Source organism: Gymnoscopelus braueri (genome assembly GCF_963280865.1).
Source record: "Gymnoscopelus braueri genome assembly, chromosome: 12".
In the NCBI taxonomy this organism is placed as follows: Eukaryota; Metazoa; Chordata; class Actinopteri; order Myctophiformes; family Myctophidae; genus Gymnoscopelus; species Gymnoscopelus braueri.
Genome location: NC_137614.1, coordinates 31109984 through 31127283, shown reverse-complemented (window position 1 = coordinate 31127283; position 17300 = coordinate 31109984). Strand labels below are relative to the sequence as shown.

General features: G+C 40.4%; 1 protein-coding gene across 4 annotated transcripts in view; it reads left to right on the top strand.

Moving 5' to 3' along the window:
* vps13d (vacuolar protein sorting 13 homolog D) overlaps window positions 1-17300 on the top strand; it is a 67123-nt gene continuing 49823 nt past the window's right edge. For 2 of the 4 annotated variants that reach the window (XM_080443575.1, XM_080443573.1), the window contains exons 1-19: window positions 1-548; window positions 1051-1278; window positions 2344-2421; window positions 4246-4436; window positions 5148-5228; window positions 5555-5671; window positions 6190-6294; window positions 6837-7007; window positions 7115-7215; window positions 7611-7779; window positions 8459-8560; window positions 8839-9019; window positions 9708-9890; window positions 10341-10471; window positions 10993-11044; window positions 11474-11653; window positions 13218-13253; window positions 16840-16970; window positions 17058-17190. In XM_080443575.1, the coding sequence (XP_080299701.1) occupies window positions 1182-1278; window positions 2344-2421; window positions 4246-4436; window positions 5148-5228; window positions 5555-5671; window positions 6190-6294; window positions 6837-7007; window positions 7115-7215; window positions 7611-7779; window positions 8459-8560; window positions 8839-9019; window positions 9708-9890; window positions 10341-10471; window positions 10993-11044; window positions 11474-11653; window positions 13218-13253; window positions 16840-16970; window positions 17058-17190 (2239 nt within the window). In that variant the 5' untranslated portion in view covers window positions 1-548; window positions 1051-1181. Of the gene's footprint in view, window positions 549-1050; window positions 1279-2343; window positions 2422-4245; window positions 4437-5147; window positions 5229-5554; window positions 5672-6189; window positions 6295-6836; window positions 7008-7114; window positions 7216-7610; window positions 7780-8458; window positions 8561-8838; window positions 9020-9707; window positions 9891-10340; window positions 10472-10992; window positions 11045-11473; window positions 11654-13217; window positions 13254-14845; window positions 14963-16839; window positions 16971-17057; window positions 17191-17300 lie in introns of those variants that run through there. The other 2 variants (XM_080443574.1, XM_080443576.1) reach the window with 2 other exon arrangements.

Below are 17300 nucleotides of genomic sequence, written 5' to 3'. Positions count from 1 at the left end.
GAAGGTAGCGTCGTTATTTACGTCCGCGGGGCTGTCATGTAACTTTAGAATTCTGCTCGTTAAATTAGAATAAACATATCCTTGGAAGGATTTAGCTTTGTTCTCTCTGTGAATAAACAACGCGGATACAGATAATTGCTGCCTGGCTTGTCACTTTACTGTCCGCTGCTGTCTTTCTTTCGGTTTGGGACAGTTGACATTAGCTATAACTGTTAGCCTGGGATCACAACCTTGTCCAGTCAGTCTGCGTTGTTTAGTTCCCCTGTGTTGTTGTTGTCTGGTGCCAGGCAGCTTTCTTTAACACTAGACTTTAACCCATTGAGGACGTCCTGGTTTTTAGAACTATAGCGTCTATTCTGACGGGCAGATGACTGTCTGACCTCATCATCATGCCATGCAGCTGAGGAGGTACTGACCAGTACATTCCTCTGGACATGATGACATGGACAGTATAAAACCGTTGGGCTTCAGCTTGAACAGACTGTCCAGATGTCTCGGTCCATAATCCATATCTCCATGAGGACTTTCAGAGGTCGTCCTCACCTGCAGTGAGTCTACAATATCATAAGGATGTTGTTGTAAAAGAGAATATGTCAGGACCGGTTTGGTACTGTAGCTAGTTGGTTACAGTGGTGGACAATGTGTGCAACCCCAGATAGTTGCCATACATAGATACTGTACTTGAGTCAAAGTAAGACGCTCCTTGTGAAAGTGAAAAGTGAAAGTTGCTCTGTGAAATTTGCACTTCAGTTAAACTACTGCATGATTTTTCAAGGGGAAAACATTTCTGGGGCATAGATCACTCTTTCCTGTTACACGTATATGCCATTGAATACTTTATTAACAGTTTGCCATTTGTACAGAGGGACGGTTAACAATGATTGTTAAAAGGATAACACAAAAGCCCTATAGGGCTTGTTTCCATTGTGGTCCTGTGTATTCAATTCATTAAGTCACACTTAGTGTCCTAAAAGATAGAGAAACGGTCCTGTACATTCTGTTGCTAGATGAATATTGTAGGTTAATTGTTTTGGTTTCTCTCTATAATAGACACTGAATAACCTCCACCATTGGTGGAGGCTGGTGGATGTAAAACCTGAGAACCTTCATCGTCCAAGATTTCCTCCCACAAGTTTATCTTTGAGCCGCTCCCCACTCCCCCTCCTCCCTGAGTCCTCGTCATGTTGGAGGGACTTGTCGCCTGGGTACTTAACACATACCTGGGGAAATATGTCAGCAACTTAAATACAGACCAGCTCTCCATCGCCCTTCTTAAAGGTAAATTCAACATGCATGTGTGTTGTGGTGTTGGATGAGATGTGTGGAAGGGATGGATAATCATAAAAACATACAGCAAGTTATTACATGTATTAGTCATTTTGGAGAAAAAGTGCATGAGCATAGTAGCTGATATCTGTTCCTAGACATTAGTGCAAGAAGAGTGTCATGAAGATTAAGGTGCAGAGTATCGGCAAGTGTCAAGTTCAACCATATAGTCCTCAAACAACCTGGATTCGAACTTTGTGTCTCCTGCAAGGGGAAACCAAACTTTCGTATTGCTCATTGCTCAGGGAAATACACTGCTACACAAATTTGCCATGAAACACTATTGTGACATTTTAGACTTTTCACACTGTGTTACCTCAGTTTTGATGATGATATTCATTAAATACAGTGTATTCAAGATTCAAACCAATAGTGTATGAAATGTTGGTGTGGCATGATCTGGCATCATGCTCCACCAGACTAAAGTGTCAGTGTGTAGTGTACATTGTTGATAATAATAATATTATAGGGTGTACTGTACAACAACTGTTAATATCTACAGAGTACAGACACTTAAGGATTGTCTACACAGAATATATGTAGATGCAACAGAAGGCTGGCCAAAGTAGTGCAAAAGCCTTGAATATTATGTGTTGAACTGTAGCAGTAATAGTAATGGGATATTTTTAAACAGCAATACCTTGTTTTCCAGCTTCCAAATGTTTGGTCTTTAAAGTCTTTAAAATGTACAGTAGTAGAGTGAAAGTCATAAGTATCCAAGTATGCATACATTTTGTAAGTATCCAACCAACTAATTGGTGAAGTTGGTTGAACTCTCCAGGTGCTGAATTATTTTCCTTTTGTTTAAAAGGACCTTGCCAGATGACAAGGTGTTTCACAGTGTTAAATTAAGGTCTTGATAAATGAGTTTGCAATCAGCAGAGATACATGCATACATATAATGCCCCAAACAAGAATTTCAGTGAATGGAATAATAGTTATGATCCAGAATGTTGTATCTGTGGGGAAATCATGAAACTAGTCGCTCGTTCAGTAAAGTTTCTTGCTCTTTCTCAGGGGCGGTGGAGCTGGAGAATCTCCCTCTGAGGAAGGATGCCCTGCGAGAGTTTGATCTTCCCTTTGAAGTCAAAGCAGGTGAGTAGTTTTATAAAACGGTTTTACTTGAGCCACGCACTATATATATAACAACCATTACTCAAGATTAGGGGATAACACTTCTTTGTTCATCCACTAGTCAAGTTTATTTTGTAGAACAGAATAGAGTAGTAGCCAAATTGTCTGAATACATGGTTGATTCAGCCAATGGCCTCCTCTCTTCTATCTAATTTGAATGACATTTGAGGTGAAGTGGATAAGTCATTTGGATACAAGGATAGAAAACAACATCTCTGGGGTTGTTTTTCCCATCAACTCTTGGTTGTCTTCTCCCTGCTCAACACTGGTGGACACATACAGTAGTAACAAAGTACATTTACATTTTGGGGGGAAATGTCCAAATTTTAATACAGCAATGCATTGATATAAAAATAAATGTTTTAAAAAGCATGTACTGTTGAATACTTAAGTATTTTTTAAAGCAAGTACTCCAGTACTTTAACTCAAACACAAATTTGATTTAGCAATTTTCACTTATAGTTGAGTAATATTTGACCAGGAGTATAATTTGACTCAAGTACTGGAGTTAAGTACTTTGTCCACCACTGCTGCTCAGCAGTCATCTCATGAGCCTGTCAGTCTATTCAGGAAATGCTTGCAAATGGAATCTGGATTTTCTTGCCTGGTAACTGTGGTCTAATCTACTAAGACTGGAAAGACACACCTTGTCTTGCAGGACTGCAATCTAGTTATGTCCTATTAGGTACAGTGTATATTACCTTGCCAGCTATCTGGTTTTGCAGGCTGCTGCTCAACAATTGGTTTACATGCATATTTCAATAGAGGCATTGCACAGAATGTTTGTGTAGTTCTCTGTCTTCCAGTATGGAAGACTGGTACCATTGGTATGGCTGGGCAATATGACTTCAATTCAATATCACGATAATTTCAAACTTTTGCCTCGATTCTGTTTAATGAACGATTTAAAAAAGGGAAAAAAAGTAAATAAAATAGCAGATCTAAATCCAAAAGCTCCCAATGCGTTGCATAGCGACGTGCTATGAGCTTGTTCATCGGTTATTTTTGTACACCACCATTGTATGAACGAATCAGATCTAATAGATCCGCTATACAGGGTTAAGTGGTTAATCAGATCTAATAGATCGACTACTTTATTAGATCCACTATAATGAATTCAAACAGATGACTGGAAACGATTATGACGATTATACAAAATAATTACAATGATCTCAAATAATTTTGATCAGGCAAGGCAGGATTATGTAATAATTGTCACAGGTCCTGGTGATTATTCATGCAATGTAATTCTCTGTATTAGAATGCATGTCATTCAACATCAGGAATGTACCGGCCTCCTTCATTTGCTATCTTAATAAACTATTCTCATCCATCCTTTATCTTGCAGCCCCAGCTGTGGAATGTGACCTGTGTTGACACAGGCATGCTCCTTCTATGTGTACTGGGGGCTATTAGGGCAGACCTTTGCATTCTTTCTCTTGAGCATTGGTTCTCAAATTGGGGTCCGGGGACCCCCAGGGGTCCTTGAGGGGGTTCCAGGGGTCCACAGCAAAATTAGTTCATATTTCCAGTTATGCAAAGCGTTATCTATTTACTAACCCTAGCACTTGCAAACCAACAGCAACATAATGTTTGAGGGTGACAAAATGTATTTTAATGCTTAGAATGTTCTGGATTTAATAATGACATTTCTTTGATACTTTATTTGTAGATTCTCCACAGCACAAGATCAAAGATGATGATGTTCAGGATGCTCTCTTTACTTTACTTTCTTCAGTCGATCCCTTTTATCTGATCTGGTCCAATGTTGTTGTGGGTCAACAGGCTTCATTGGGAAGATCACACTCCAGATCCCTTTCTACAGGCCCCACAGTGACCCCTGGGTCATCTCAATGTCACAGCTCAACCTGATCATCGGCCCAGCCCTGGTCCATGAGTACGATGAAGAGATGGAGAGGGAGGAGGAGAGAGAACGCAAGAAACGCCTCCTCAAGGCGCTAGAGGACAGATGGAAAGTGGGTGAACATAACCACTTGAAACCCCAGCATCCATATTCTTGGGGAAACATCAGCCAAAAATATCAGATCTACAAAGTCACATTGTGTCGCATCGTCATGACGCGTTGTGAGCTTGTAGATCTGCTATTTTTGCCAAAGAGATATGGTGTGTAGAGGGAAAAAGCGCTGAGGTTCACTTTACTAAGACTAGAGGGTTTAAGTGGTTAGAAATGTGCTTGTTTGTTTTGTTTGTAAAAGCTGTATTATGTGCATTGTTTTTACTACAGTCAAATATTATATATCGTCACTGTCGGGTGGAGACCTTGTATGCCCAAAACGGTTACTTTTCAGCAAATGCGAAAAATAACCTGTTTTCCAGTGGATCGAAAGTATTCAATTATTTTAGTCACAAGCCCTTGACTATTCTTTTCATTGGTTCATTATTTATAAAATCCATAACTTCTTGTAGCTTGTAGATTTATTTTCTATTTTCGCTACCTTTGTGCGACACTCTTGTACAACGAAGTAGGGCATTCATTTACAAACAAAAAAGTTAAGTTAAAATAGGCGTTACAAGGTTTATGCTGGACAGCGACAATATTTTATAGTGATGCCAAGTTGCAGATGCAGCCCAAAGAGTTTCTTCCTATTATTAGACTAAAATGCTGTTCTATAAACAGTGGAGAAACAGAGAACTAGAGCAAATGTGTTTTGATTTGTCTTTCCCAGAGTGAGTGTGAGCAGAAGGGTGAGTCCTACTGGTACTCCGCCACTGCCTCTGTGGTCACCAGGATCGTAGAAAACATTGAGGTAAGCTGTCTGATGGGAGCAAGGGGGGGCACGGTGCAAACTGCATACAGAAACCATCTTTTAACCTCAGAATCTCTGGTACAAATCATGTGTCTGCTCTGCTGATGTGTGGTAAAGGCTCGCCCACCTAAGAGCACTGACAATAGTCCCTGTGTGGACTGAAACGTTTGCCTTACTCTGTTTGGGGAGGGTGTAGACAACCGCATGTCTAAATAGATAGAACAAAAGCGAGAGCTTCGCTACAAGTATGATCAATAAATCATCCAAAAAAATTATCATTTGCTTGGAATCGAACTTAAAATGTGTTGTCTGTCTTGTCACCATAGCTTAAAATCCAGGGTGTACACCTGCGATTTGAAGATGACTTTTCTGATCCAGAAAAAACTAATTCCTTCGGTGTGTGCATCAACAATGTAGCAGCTCAGAATTCCTCCAAAGAACCAGTAAGTAAAACAGAAAAGCTCAAATAAGGTATTTTCTGCTTAAAAGTGTTTTAAAATCTTGATATCTTTGATCTGCTTTGCAATTTTTTATTGTACTGTATGCATGAATTAGTCATCTTGCCTTTCCTATGTGTTGTGTAGTTGATAAATCGCTGCTTTACAGGATATTTGACTTTTAAATAAGTTACCTGAGGAGGTTAATGTTAAAGTTTGTTCAGGAACATTTTTTTACCATATCAGATGTGTTGTGAGAGAACTACACATAACTGTAAAAATAAAATAAAGATTTAATAAATGAAGGCTTCAAACTGTTTTAATTAACCACTTTCAACCTGGCACACCTTTTTTTGGACATGTTTTTAAAGGTAACATTTAAAAAGAATTGTCAGAAATAGCGAATTAGCAGATCTACAATCTCACAACGCACTTTGTTTAATTTTTTTGTAGCCATTAAAAAAGGTACATTGCGCATGTTTGGGAAAACCTAACCCAGCTAATAGATTTTGTCCTACCGCCAGGCCCAGAAGCTCTTCAGGCAGAAACAGCTGGAGATTTCAGATTTCAGCGTTTACTGGGATACAGAGTGTGAAATGCTGGGGAAACTTCCTGCCAATCAGATCCAGGTCAGTCACAGATGTGGAGATTTAATAATATCACTGAAGGAAAAACACAATATATTAAAAGTAACTCAAACACAGAGGCTGTCTGAGGGAATCCCTAGACTATAGCGCCTAGAGTGTCAAAATGATCAAACATAGCGTAGAGAAAACATACAGCATGTACTGTATATTCAGGGAGCAGCATCAGAAACATAAGTGAACTCAAAATGCCCACAAAATCAGAGGAAGGGCAGCTAAAATTGCTTTCCGTATTAACATCAGGCCAGTTTTGTGAGTTTGCAAACTACTAGTCTTGCATAGGCAGATCATAGGTGAAGCCTGGTTAAGTTTTTAACGTCTAGGGGGCAGCAAACTCACAAAATTGTCCTGGTGTTAACAGTTTAATAATTAAGTTTAATATCCTGTAAGTAAACTAAGCTTTGAGGATATCCCTGGTTTAAGGAAACATTAATTGAATTCATGGAAAATGTCTGACCCCACAATGTTCTCCACTGCCAGTGAACTAATTATATGAACTCCTCTTTCATCATTTCCTGGTTGAGCAGGATGCCATGACAAAGTGCATGCAGAGCCGTGAGCACCAGTACATCTTTGAACCTGTGTGCGCCTCGGTATTGCTGAGAAGAAATGCGTCCAAAGAACCACTGAGGTCCCGCCACACCCCACGAATTGAAGCCCAAGTTCAGCTGGAACCCATGTCCTTACGCCTGTCACAGGTTTGCACCGTCTCAACTAGTGACCTTGTGCCTCCTATGGTATTTCTGAGTGATTCATAAACTTAGTCACCCTGTTTCACCTGCACTGCTGCCTTGTTTGTTGTTAGATCCAGTACCAGCAGATCATGGCTTTCCTCAAAGAGCTGGACCGTAGGGAGAGAGAGATGCACTACCGCCAGTGGAGACCCAAAGTTCCTGTTGTTGGGAAGTATGTTCATAACAGACTTTAATAAGGTTTATTTTCTTACACAGAAACATGATTTTAAGGTCTTATGGAACTTAATGGAAGTATGCCATTTTAAGGGTATTACTGGGGAAGAAAAATGAATTGCTATCATTAAAATCACTTCGTAAAATACAATGTATAGACTTGCTTTTCCCTCTTGTGTTGACTTTTATTTTTTGTTTTATTTTAAGATTATTCTATTTTTAGTTAAATACAGTAGTCCAATATAGCAACCCTTTTACAGTAAGTGAAATCCTACCCTGAAGGAAATGACTGCCAGTTCATATAACGTGTGTCATGGGACTCATTCACTGCTCAATTAGCTACTGAACAATAGTCAAGTTGTGTTGCATTGTTGTTGTTGTGTGTCTTTACAGTTGCCGTCAGTGGTGGCTGTTCGCTATCCAGGCCAACTTAAGTGAGATCAGGGAGCAGCGTCGGAGGGGTAGCTGGTCCTTTGCCCTGCAGCGAGCACGGGACGCCCTGCTCTACACCAACCTCTACTTCCAGAGGCTGACGGGAACACCCCTCAGCCCAGATGAGGAGGTAACACTTTAACCACCCTATATACAGTACTAGTGTTTCGCAAAGTGGGGTCCGGGGACCCCCAGGGATCCTTGAGGGAGTTCCAGCCGGTCCCCAGCAGAATTAGTTAACACATTCACTGCCAGGGGTTTTCTAAAACAGGCTGTAGCTTCTGCCAGCATTTTTAAGCATTCTGACTAATCTTTCAAGAACCATAGAATATTTATCTAAATATATATATATTTTTTTTTTATTATTATTATTATTTTTATTTTTATACAAGCTCACAATGCAAAAAGTATTGGAAAATAATGGGAAGAATTTAGAATATATGGGGGTCCACGGCCAAATACATATTAATTTGGGGGGTGTTGACATGAAAATGTTTGAAAAGCACTGCTATATACTTTGTTGTACATCAAATAGCATAAATTATCTAAAGATTGTTTGTTCTCCTATTATGACACACCCAGAATAGGAATGCTAGGGGTTTGTGTGGTTATCTTAGAACCCCTAATTGAAGCCATATTATGATAGATGTGATTTTTCTTAATTTAGTTTATAATAATTATGATTTCATTCTTTTATTTTTAAGTTGCTGCTTATTATTATCAGCAGTTGGATTTCTTTCATTAGATTGTTCTAGATATTTTAAAAAAAAAACGTTCTTGATTGAATGTCCATTGTCTTTGTCATACAGTTTGACCTGGAGAGAGTGGAAGATGAGCAGACGTTGGAGGAACTACAGATTCTAAGGGAACTGGTCCACGACCGCTTCCGAAAGGAAGAGGAGATCGCAGAGGCAAGCTGATTTAAGATGATTAAAGATGATTTACAGTACAGTACGCAGACGCTTGGCATTAGAGAAACCCAGCCAGTACCCATCAGGATCTTTGTGGCCCCTTAGAATACCCTGTTCGGCTTCACTCATGTCAGACAAAACCATTAGCTCTTCTACAGCATGTTCAGATGGATAACATCCAGATGTTTATCCCTCACTTATATCACTGTTTTATCTGTAGTGTTGTTTTTCCAGATGTCTGTTTTCTGTCCTCACTGTTTTTCGTTCTCCATTCCTAGAGTGTGCGTGAGCCCGTTAGCAACCCTCCACCCTGTTTAGTAGTCAGCACCATCCCCAAGAGCGGCAGCTCTGGGATGATCCAGTACCTGCAGTCCTGGTTCCCTGGTTGGGGAGGCTGGTATGGAGATACCCAGGTCCCAGAGGAACTCCTACCAAGCCCTGGCACCTGGGATATGTTGGGTGAGAAACACTTTATACGCTGAGGCGCTCAAACTCTAATCTACGAGCTCACAATTTGACACGTTGTGAGCTTGTGTATTGCTATAATGACATGCCCAGAATAGGGACGGCAGGTTGAAAAGTGGTTAGCATAGTGCTAACAATGAATTTGAAAATTAATAAAGAGATAAATGGAAAAAGCAACACGAAAACAACCTGGTAAGCAATACGGAAAAAACAAGTCGGGGTTTAGCAAAATGGGTGTTTTCCTGATTTCACCACTTCTGACCAAGGTCACAGTTTAGCATTTTTAATTCGTTTTTAAGGCGGGTTTGCTAGTTAGGTTTTTTTATTTTCTTTTTTGAAAAGGCTTAGTTTTTAGGTTTTAGTTTTATTTATTTTTTCTGTTATATGGATTAGTCATGGGCAAGATTCAACAAGTTCAGAAAAAGCTAAACAATGCAGATATTCAAGATTTGTAGCATGTCGCAATGTGAGACATTGTGAGATTGTAGAGCTGTTATTTGAATTTTTCGACTAAAACTAAGGACATTTTCAATATGATGTTACAGTAGTTTTAGGTAGTTTAATAAACAATACAGTTTCAATTAGCTACAGTATATAAAGCCTTATTTGTATTGCAGTTAACTAAATGTTATTCCAATTTTAGTTATACTAAATACTATAATTACCCTGCTCCTGACGTCAGCAGAGACAGAGGACCTGTTTGACCCACTGGAGGACTCTCAAACACTGAACACGTTCACCAGGAGAGACCACCTGTTTGCTCGCATGGAGTTTCTGTTGGAGAAGGGCAGTGTGACTCTGTTCCACCAGGACAGGAGAGGGGACACCCTGAACGAAAGTGGGGTCATCCAGCTGGAATTCTCAGGTACATGTGAGCAGTTCATTGAAGGAACTGTTCTCTTCGAGCTTGATTAATATTATTATTCTGATGATGTATTTGGAAAACTTTCACATGAAACAAAATGTCAGAGAGAACCATTTCATGTAATATTCCAAGGAAAAAAAGTAAATCACAAGAAATATATCACACGAGAGGAAAACTTAAAAGACAATATGTTTGCATAAATAAAGAAACATTTTTATAGATAATATTTTATGCAATATAACCCTGGACTTCGCAGTATGATGAATAGCGAAAAAAGCCGATCTACTAGCTCACAACACATCGCAACGTTTAGTTAGCTTGTAGAGCTGTTATTTTAGATTTTTTTTAAAATCATGCAATGTTTTGAATTTTGGGGAAAATTCGAGAACGTTTCCCCCAAAATAGGGATTTCAGGGTTAATGCAATACAGTGGTTTTCTTTTCTTGTCAGGGGTTAAGGTGATAGTGGAGTCCCTACCTCGCTCTGAGTCTTCTATGCTGTCTGTCAAGCTTGGGGGATTGTTCCTCAGGGACCTGACCACACAGGGCTCCATCTTCCCTGTTCTTGTGGCTCCAAAAACTGTGAGTAAAATACACATAGGCGTTGTCGGGCAGAAACCTTGTATCTCCATATTTCAACTTTTAATGTTTTTTTTCGTAAATAAATGTCTTACTTAGTCGTACAAAAGTGATGCGTGAAAGTAGCGAAAATAGCCAATCTACAAGCTATGAGCTTGTAGATCTGCTATTTTTGCTATTCATTCATCAAACAAAGTATTAACACAAGCTTTTGACTAAATAAAATAAAATAACTACAGTGGATCAATTGGAACACAGGTTTTTTATTAAAAAAAATTGGACATACAAGGTTTCTGCCCGACGTCATTCTAGGATCGCAAGTTTTAAGATACGATAAGCATTTAAAGTAGGAAACTAATAGGTGTCGTGCTGTTAAAAGCACTATAAACGTATGCAGTGCCTCCTTGCGTAACTTTGTAGCACATGTTTTAGTCTTGTGCTTATCCTCAATAAATATAATGTAAATGAGGAGTATCTACATAATTATGTAATTAACAATGTTAATCGTTGGGCCATTGTTGCAGGACAAGGTTGTCATTGCCGTCCATCAACCAGGGCAGTCCAGCAGGAGTTCAGGTGAGATTTCTATTCTCTGTGCTCTTAAACTGACAGTTTGTATCAGAATATCGTCACTGTTGGTCGGAAACCTTGTCTAAAACCGTTACTTTGTTTGGAAAATGGATCCCATGTTATTATTTAGTCACAATTGTTGATACTTTTCATTGATAAAGTATTTATAAAATCCACAGACAGACTTAAACACCAGTAGCGAAAATATCCAATCTACAGTACTATACAAGCTGCAACGCATTGTGAGCTTGTAAATTGGCTATTTTCATTACTTTTGCGTGACACTTGTATAACGAAGTATGGCATTCATTTACGAAAATGATATGTGCAATTATGCTCTCTATATGATGGGTGCTTTGAGTCGGCATGCATCAGTCCCCGTCCTCCACTTCCCAACTTGTATACATGTGCATACGTTTTCTTGGTGTTTGGCAGGAACCAATACAGATTCTTCTGCTGCACCTGTGTTTGAGATGATCTACGAGCGTAACCCTGTGAGGTGTAAATTTGAGAGAAGACTTGAAGTGAAGACTAGTCCTCTGAACATCATCTACAATCCACAAGCAATCAAGAAAGTGACAGAGTTCTTCTACAAAGGACGGGTCCACCCTTCCGGTGAGTCAGTTACAGACATTTTTACACCATGGCTGAAGGCCAAGATGTCTAGAACAGGGTTTATCTGTATGTACAGTATTCTTTGTTCTCAAACTGCACACCACTTATTTACTACTAGTAACTAACTATCAATCAGAGCATGTGAGCGGGAGCGGGGAGCGGAGCGGCGGGATTTTGAATTGAGCGTGGAGCCGGTTTAAAAATGGGTCAGAGCATCTTCGGAGCGGGACCGCCCTCCCATCAGATGCCGCTCTGTGCGCGCCAAATCGCCAATGAACAACGCGTGCCCGGCCCCAGTAGACCGGTCCACAATGCACCTGTGCTTTGTATACATACATCACTATTGTGCTTAAAAGAAAATCCCACAACAAACATGGAGTTTGCCAAGTATTTAAAAAAAAATTACAGACAAAACGTACAGATGTACTATTCATATGAAAGAAACAGAAGATTGTGACGACGAGATGGAATGTGGCGAGAGTATATGTCAGTAAAGATTGAAATTGGAATCTGAAAAGACACATCGCTAGGAAACATGACGACATACTTCGCCAACATACTGAGAGGAGATAAAAAGGTTTGTTGTCATTATTAGCCGTTTTGAAATAGGGCATAGCAGTGGCGGCCATTTTCTGGTTCCACTTCAAAATAGTCAATGCATTTTTCCCATTGACATTTCCAAAAATGTTTATATCAATTCATTTAAGCCTAGAATCAAGCCATCCAGGATCCTGGTGAATCATGACCATTAACACCTTTACCGCCGGGCCCGTAGTTCTACGGGCCGTTAAATCCAACGGTTAAGCGCCGAGCCCGTAGTCCTACGGGCTGCGGTCTTTTCGCGCATGCGCGGTCCGGGTGCACTTTCGGAATTTTTTTGATCCACTTCCGTTTCCGGTTTGATGACAGGAAATAGAATTATTTGGGATCCGGTTTCGACGATCACGCCCGCTCCCATTCTACAGACGAAACTGAAACTCAATTCTCTTCCTGTAGTTTTTTCTCCTCGCATTTCACTGTTTAACGTAATCCGCTCTAACTCAAACATGGATGCCCCGTTTGACACGTGGTTTTCACTGGGAGATACAGGGAGATCTCGCGGATGTAAACAGACCGTTCACGGCTCAATCTTAAGGATTTTAACAAGATCTATGGCGACATGAAAAAAACAAAAAAACAACAAAAACACCTTGGCACTGGTGAGTACATTATGAGATTAACCTCTGGCGGTGGATGTGTTAAACATTTTTTTCTGTGATTCTTTTTTTATTATATATTCAATTATATGATATATTATATTTAATAAATACCCTTTGTTTTGCCGTTTTCAAAAAAGTTTTTTCACAGAATCAAACGTTTTATGATCATGATTCCCCAGGATCCTGGATGGCTTGATTCTAGGCTTAAAATAATTGATATAAATATTTTTGGAAATGTCAATGGGAAAAATGCATTCACTATTTTGAAGTGGAACCAGAAAATGGCCGCCACTGCTATGCCCTATAGGTAATTTGCAAAAGCCAGCATATAATGTAGACCTAATAAGCATGCGTTTGTTTTATAGATAAAGAGTCGCAGCAACAACAAACAGAGAAACAGAGTGAGCAACTGCAAAAGTTTTTCACTGGGAGAAAGGGCCCTACCGTGACACGGGAAAGAAAAAGGGAACTGGATGAATCATTCTTTAAAATGATATACATGGACTACGAACCTCTAAGTAAAGGAGAGCGTGAAGGAATGCGACACTTTGCCAGTATGGCCCAACCAGGTTATACTCCGCCCTGCTACAATACTGTCCGGGACACTCTTATGCCAAATGCCATGCAAGAGATGGAAACCAAGCTAAGAGATCTACTGGAAAAGGGTGAAGGATTCGTTCTCTCAGCTGACATTTGGACAAATAGAAGAGGGCACAGTTTCCTTGCCCTTGTGGCGAGTTTCATAGATGGGACGTTCAAGGGCCACACGGTTCTGTTAAGCTGTGAGCACATACAGGGGCACCATACCGCAGACCGCATTTACCAAAAGTACAAAAGTGTGCTGAAAAATTGGAACATTCATCGACGCGTGATTCGGGTTGTGACTGATAGTGCCAGCAACATGATCAAGGCATTAAATATCCTCCCTGACCTTGAAGAGGAGAAGGAGGATGATGAAGTGGCCACGCCCGATGATGGACAGGAGGAAGAGGATGAAATTGTGGTACTACCTGCGCTCTCACAAAACCAAGTGGACGATGTTACCAATAATGTAGAGAATATGATAAACGAGAACTTCGCCGTGTCAAGTTTACACCTGCGATGCCCAATTCATCTGCTTCAGTTAGCTATCAAAGACGCTATTAACGAGCATGATGATATAAATCGCCTGTTGCTTAAAGTTGGGAAGCTGGTGAAAAGTGTGCGCAAGAGTTGTCTGAACACGGAGAAAACCGACCATCTGGGTGTACGACCCACCACTGCTTGCCCGACACGATGGAGCAACCAGTTACACATGATCGTGTCTGTCCTTAAATTGTTTGAAAAAGATCCATTATGGCAAAGCAAACTTAAGACTACCGCTGCAAATCTCACCTTAAATGACGTGCGTCGGCTGACTCACCTTGTCGAAGTATTGTCACCGCTGGCTGACCTCACAGACAAAATGCAACAGGAGTTTGGGAATTTAGGGATGATTCTCCCCTCTGTCAACGAGCTCAAATCCCTGCTCGTCAATTCCAATGTTGCCCTTCCAATAGGTATTGCTTCGTTTGCAGAAACACTGGCCAATAATGTGTCAACCCGCTACAGAATGTACTATGATGATAAACACATCGTCTTAGCGTCAGTATTAGATCCTCGTTTCAAAACCGAGTGGATAATCCGAGATGATTTGGTTTGCAACAAACTTGGAGACATTCGTGACCTCCTCGTCAAAGAAACGGAGGAAATTACCGCAGCAGGTCAACCCAGCGGCGCCGAATCAACCACCACATCCCCTGATCCCGCACCTGATGTAATCAAGAGAGCTCGCATGTTCGGGTCGTATTTATCAGAGAAGCACGCTGCAGGAGATGTGAAAAGTGAAGTTGAAAGCTACCTTTCCTCCCCAAGATCGAACCCAAATGAAGATGTCCTTGACTTTTGGAAAACAAACTCCACAGCCTTTCCACGCCTGACTAAAGTAGCCCGCAAAGTATTCAGTATTCCCAGTGGCTCTGCCAGTGCAGAAAGGATGTTCTCAGCTGCTGGTCTGATGTCAAGAAACCACAGCATGAGTTTGAAGCCTCAGACTTTGGCCAAACTAGTGTTCTTGAAAGTTAACTCAAAGGTACTGTAGGCAGTGCACACAAGCACAATAAGTTTTATTATATGTTTAAATGCACAAAGTGACAAATAACGAATAGCCTAATTTATCGCAAAAGGCAATAGGCCTAAAGTTCATTAATGGCTACTATGAACGACTGTCTTTCTTTATTTGGCCTATATGCTACAGCAGCCAGCAGGGCTTTTATTATTTTATTTCACACATTATAATGTAGCATTCTTTTTTTTTCTTTTTTGTATACATTTTCTGTAATGTAGCCTAAAGCCAACAGCACTTGATTGTATGGAACTTTTCAAATAGCGAAGTAGGTCTAAGCAAGCACATTGAATATATATTGTGTATTGTGAACACATATTGTGTATTTTCTTTAAGTGTGTTTTACTGTGAGACGTTTTGTAGTCATGTCGATTTAGTTAGTTAATTAATATACGTTTGATAACAAGCCTACTGTGTTGTTGTGTTCAGTGGCATAAAAGGCCTACGGTCTTCTCCGACATACATTTTTAAGAGTGTCATTATACTTGGCCCCAGTGTTTTTTTTCTACCTACCTGATTGATTGATTGATTGAATACTTTATTAACAGTTTGCAAAGAGGTACAGTGGTATGATTATACAAATAGTGCCAAAGGGATAACACAAAAAGCTTATTTATTATTGGTACTGTGTATTTTGGTCCTGTGTTGATGCCGGTGCTAAATAAAAAAGATACCGTACCTCGGTTGGCAAATTTGAACTTGGTCTGCTCTTCTTCAGCTAGAAACTTAAACCATGAATTTGAAAGTTATTCAGTGACATTTAAATTATGTTTGTGTGGTTAAATATATTACCATAATATAATAATGCACTTATTTTAAACAATACAGAAGGACAACTAGGCATATATAGGCTTCTCTTATTTAACTAGACTTACTAGGCCTAGTTAAATATGGTAATATAATAGGCTACATTATTACCTATAGGCTAATAATTGATATAATTCATAAATAACAAAATCCTAGCTATTTTAAATGCTCCAGAAAAGAGCGCACTGGAAACTAGGGTCTTCAGGCAATGCCGATGTGTTTGCCGATGTGTTTAATTAGCCACTCAGGATAACAGGCTTTTTTTTCTGGGGCGACCGGTGTGCAAATGAAGGTGAGCGATGGAGCAGGGGGGGGGGGGGGGGGGGGGAGAGTCAACATGAGCGAATAGCGAGTGTGACAACAGCCCTGTGGAGCGGCATTTCCCCCCGCTCAGCTCCGCTCACATGCTCTGCTATCAATAGCTAAAGATGGGACAGGAAGGCCAGGCCAGTCCACGCCGTTATTAGACTCTGTCAATGAACTGTACAACTGTAAGGGCTGGCCATAGCTGAATGGGTAGAGAGGCCACATGGGAAACCTGGTCCCAGCTTTGATTCCCGACCCCGGCTATGTGTCGAAGTGTCCCCGAGCAAGACACTTAAACCCTAACTGCTCCCCTCGAGTGCTCATCAAAACCATCTGAGCAGCCAGCTGGGTGAAGCTGAAAACTGGATTTCCCCTGTGGGTTTAACCAGGTCTCCCCTTTCACCCTTTCCCTCTAGTAGTGATGTGCTGCTCAATTATATTTGATGAAAGTGCCAAGAAACTCATTACGACATCATGGTGGTCAGGCCACTCAGCAATATCGATGTCAGTTTCAGAATCAGAAAGACTTAATCGTTTCACCTAAAAAAAATACTTACTTGAATAAATGATGATGAAATGCATTCGCCCAGGCTTCTCATACTTCAGTCAGGGATTAGAAAAGAACATTTACCAGAACATGAACATTCCAAAGAAATGCACTAAATGTTTATCCATTATGTAATCAGTTGAAAGTTACATTTGTGTTGCTAAAATACTCATTTGTTTCCCAGGTTTTGGATACCAGTCAGAATTGGAGCTGAGAGTAGCAGAAGCTGCTAGGAGGCAGTACAACAAGCTGAAGATGCAGACCAAAGCAGAGATCAGACAGACTATTGATCAACTGCTTGTTGGAGAGTTCATTGTAAGAAGTAGATTAAGTGAAATCTAATGTGAAATTGATGATTAAATCACATCCAACTAAATCCTATTGTTATATTTGCCTTGGCAGGAGAACATTAAGCGCTGGACCATGAAACTGGACATCTGCGCGCCCCAGGTGATTTTCCCTGATGACTTCCAATCAGACGACCCTATGCTAGTCGTGGTGGATTTGGGCCGAATTCTACTTACCAACTCTCAAGGTAAAATAGCATACACAACAGGCCCAGCGTCATGGGGGGGCGTGAGGGGGCGACACCCCTCAACCGGACCATCTCAGCCCCCTGCCAGTAAAAAAAAACAAACCTTCTGG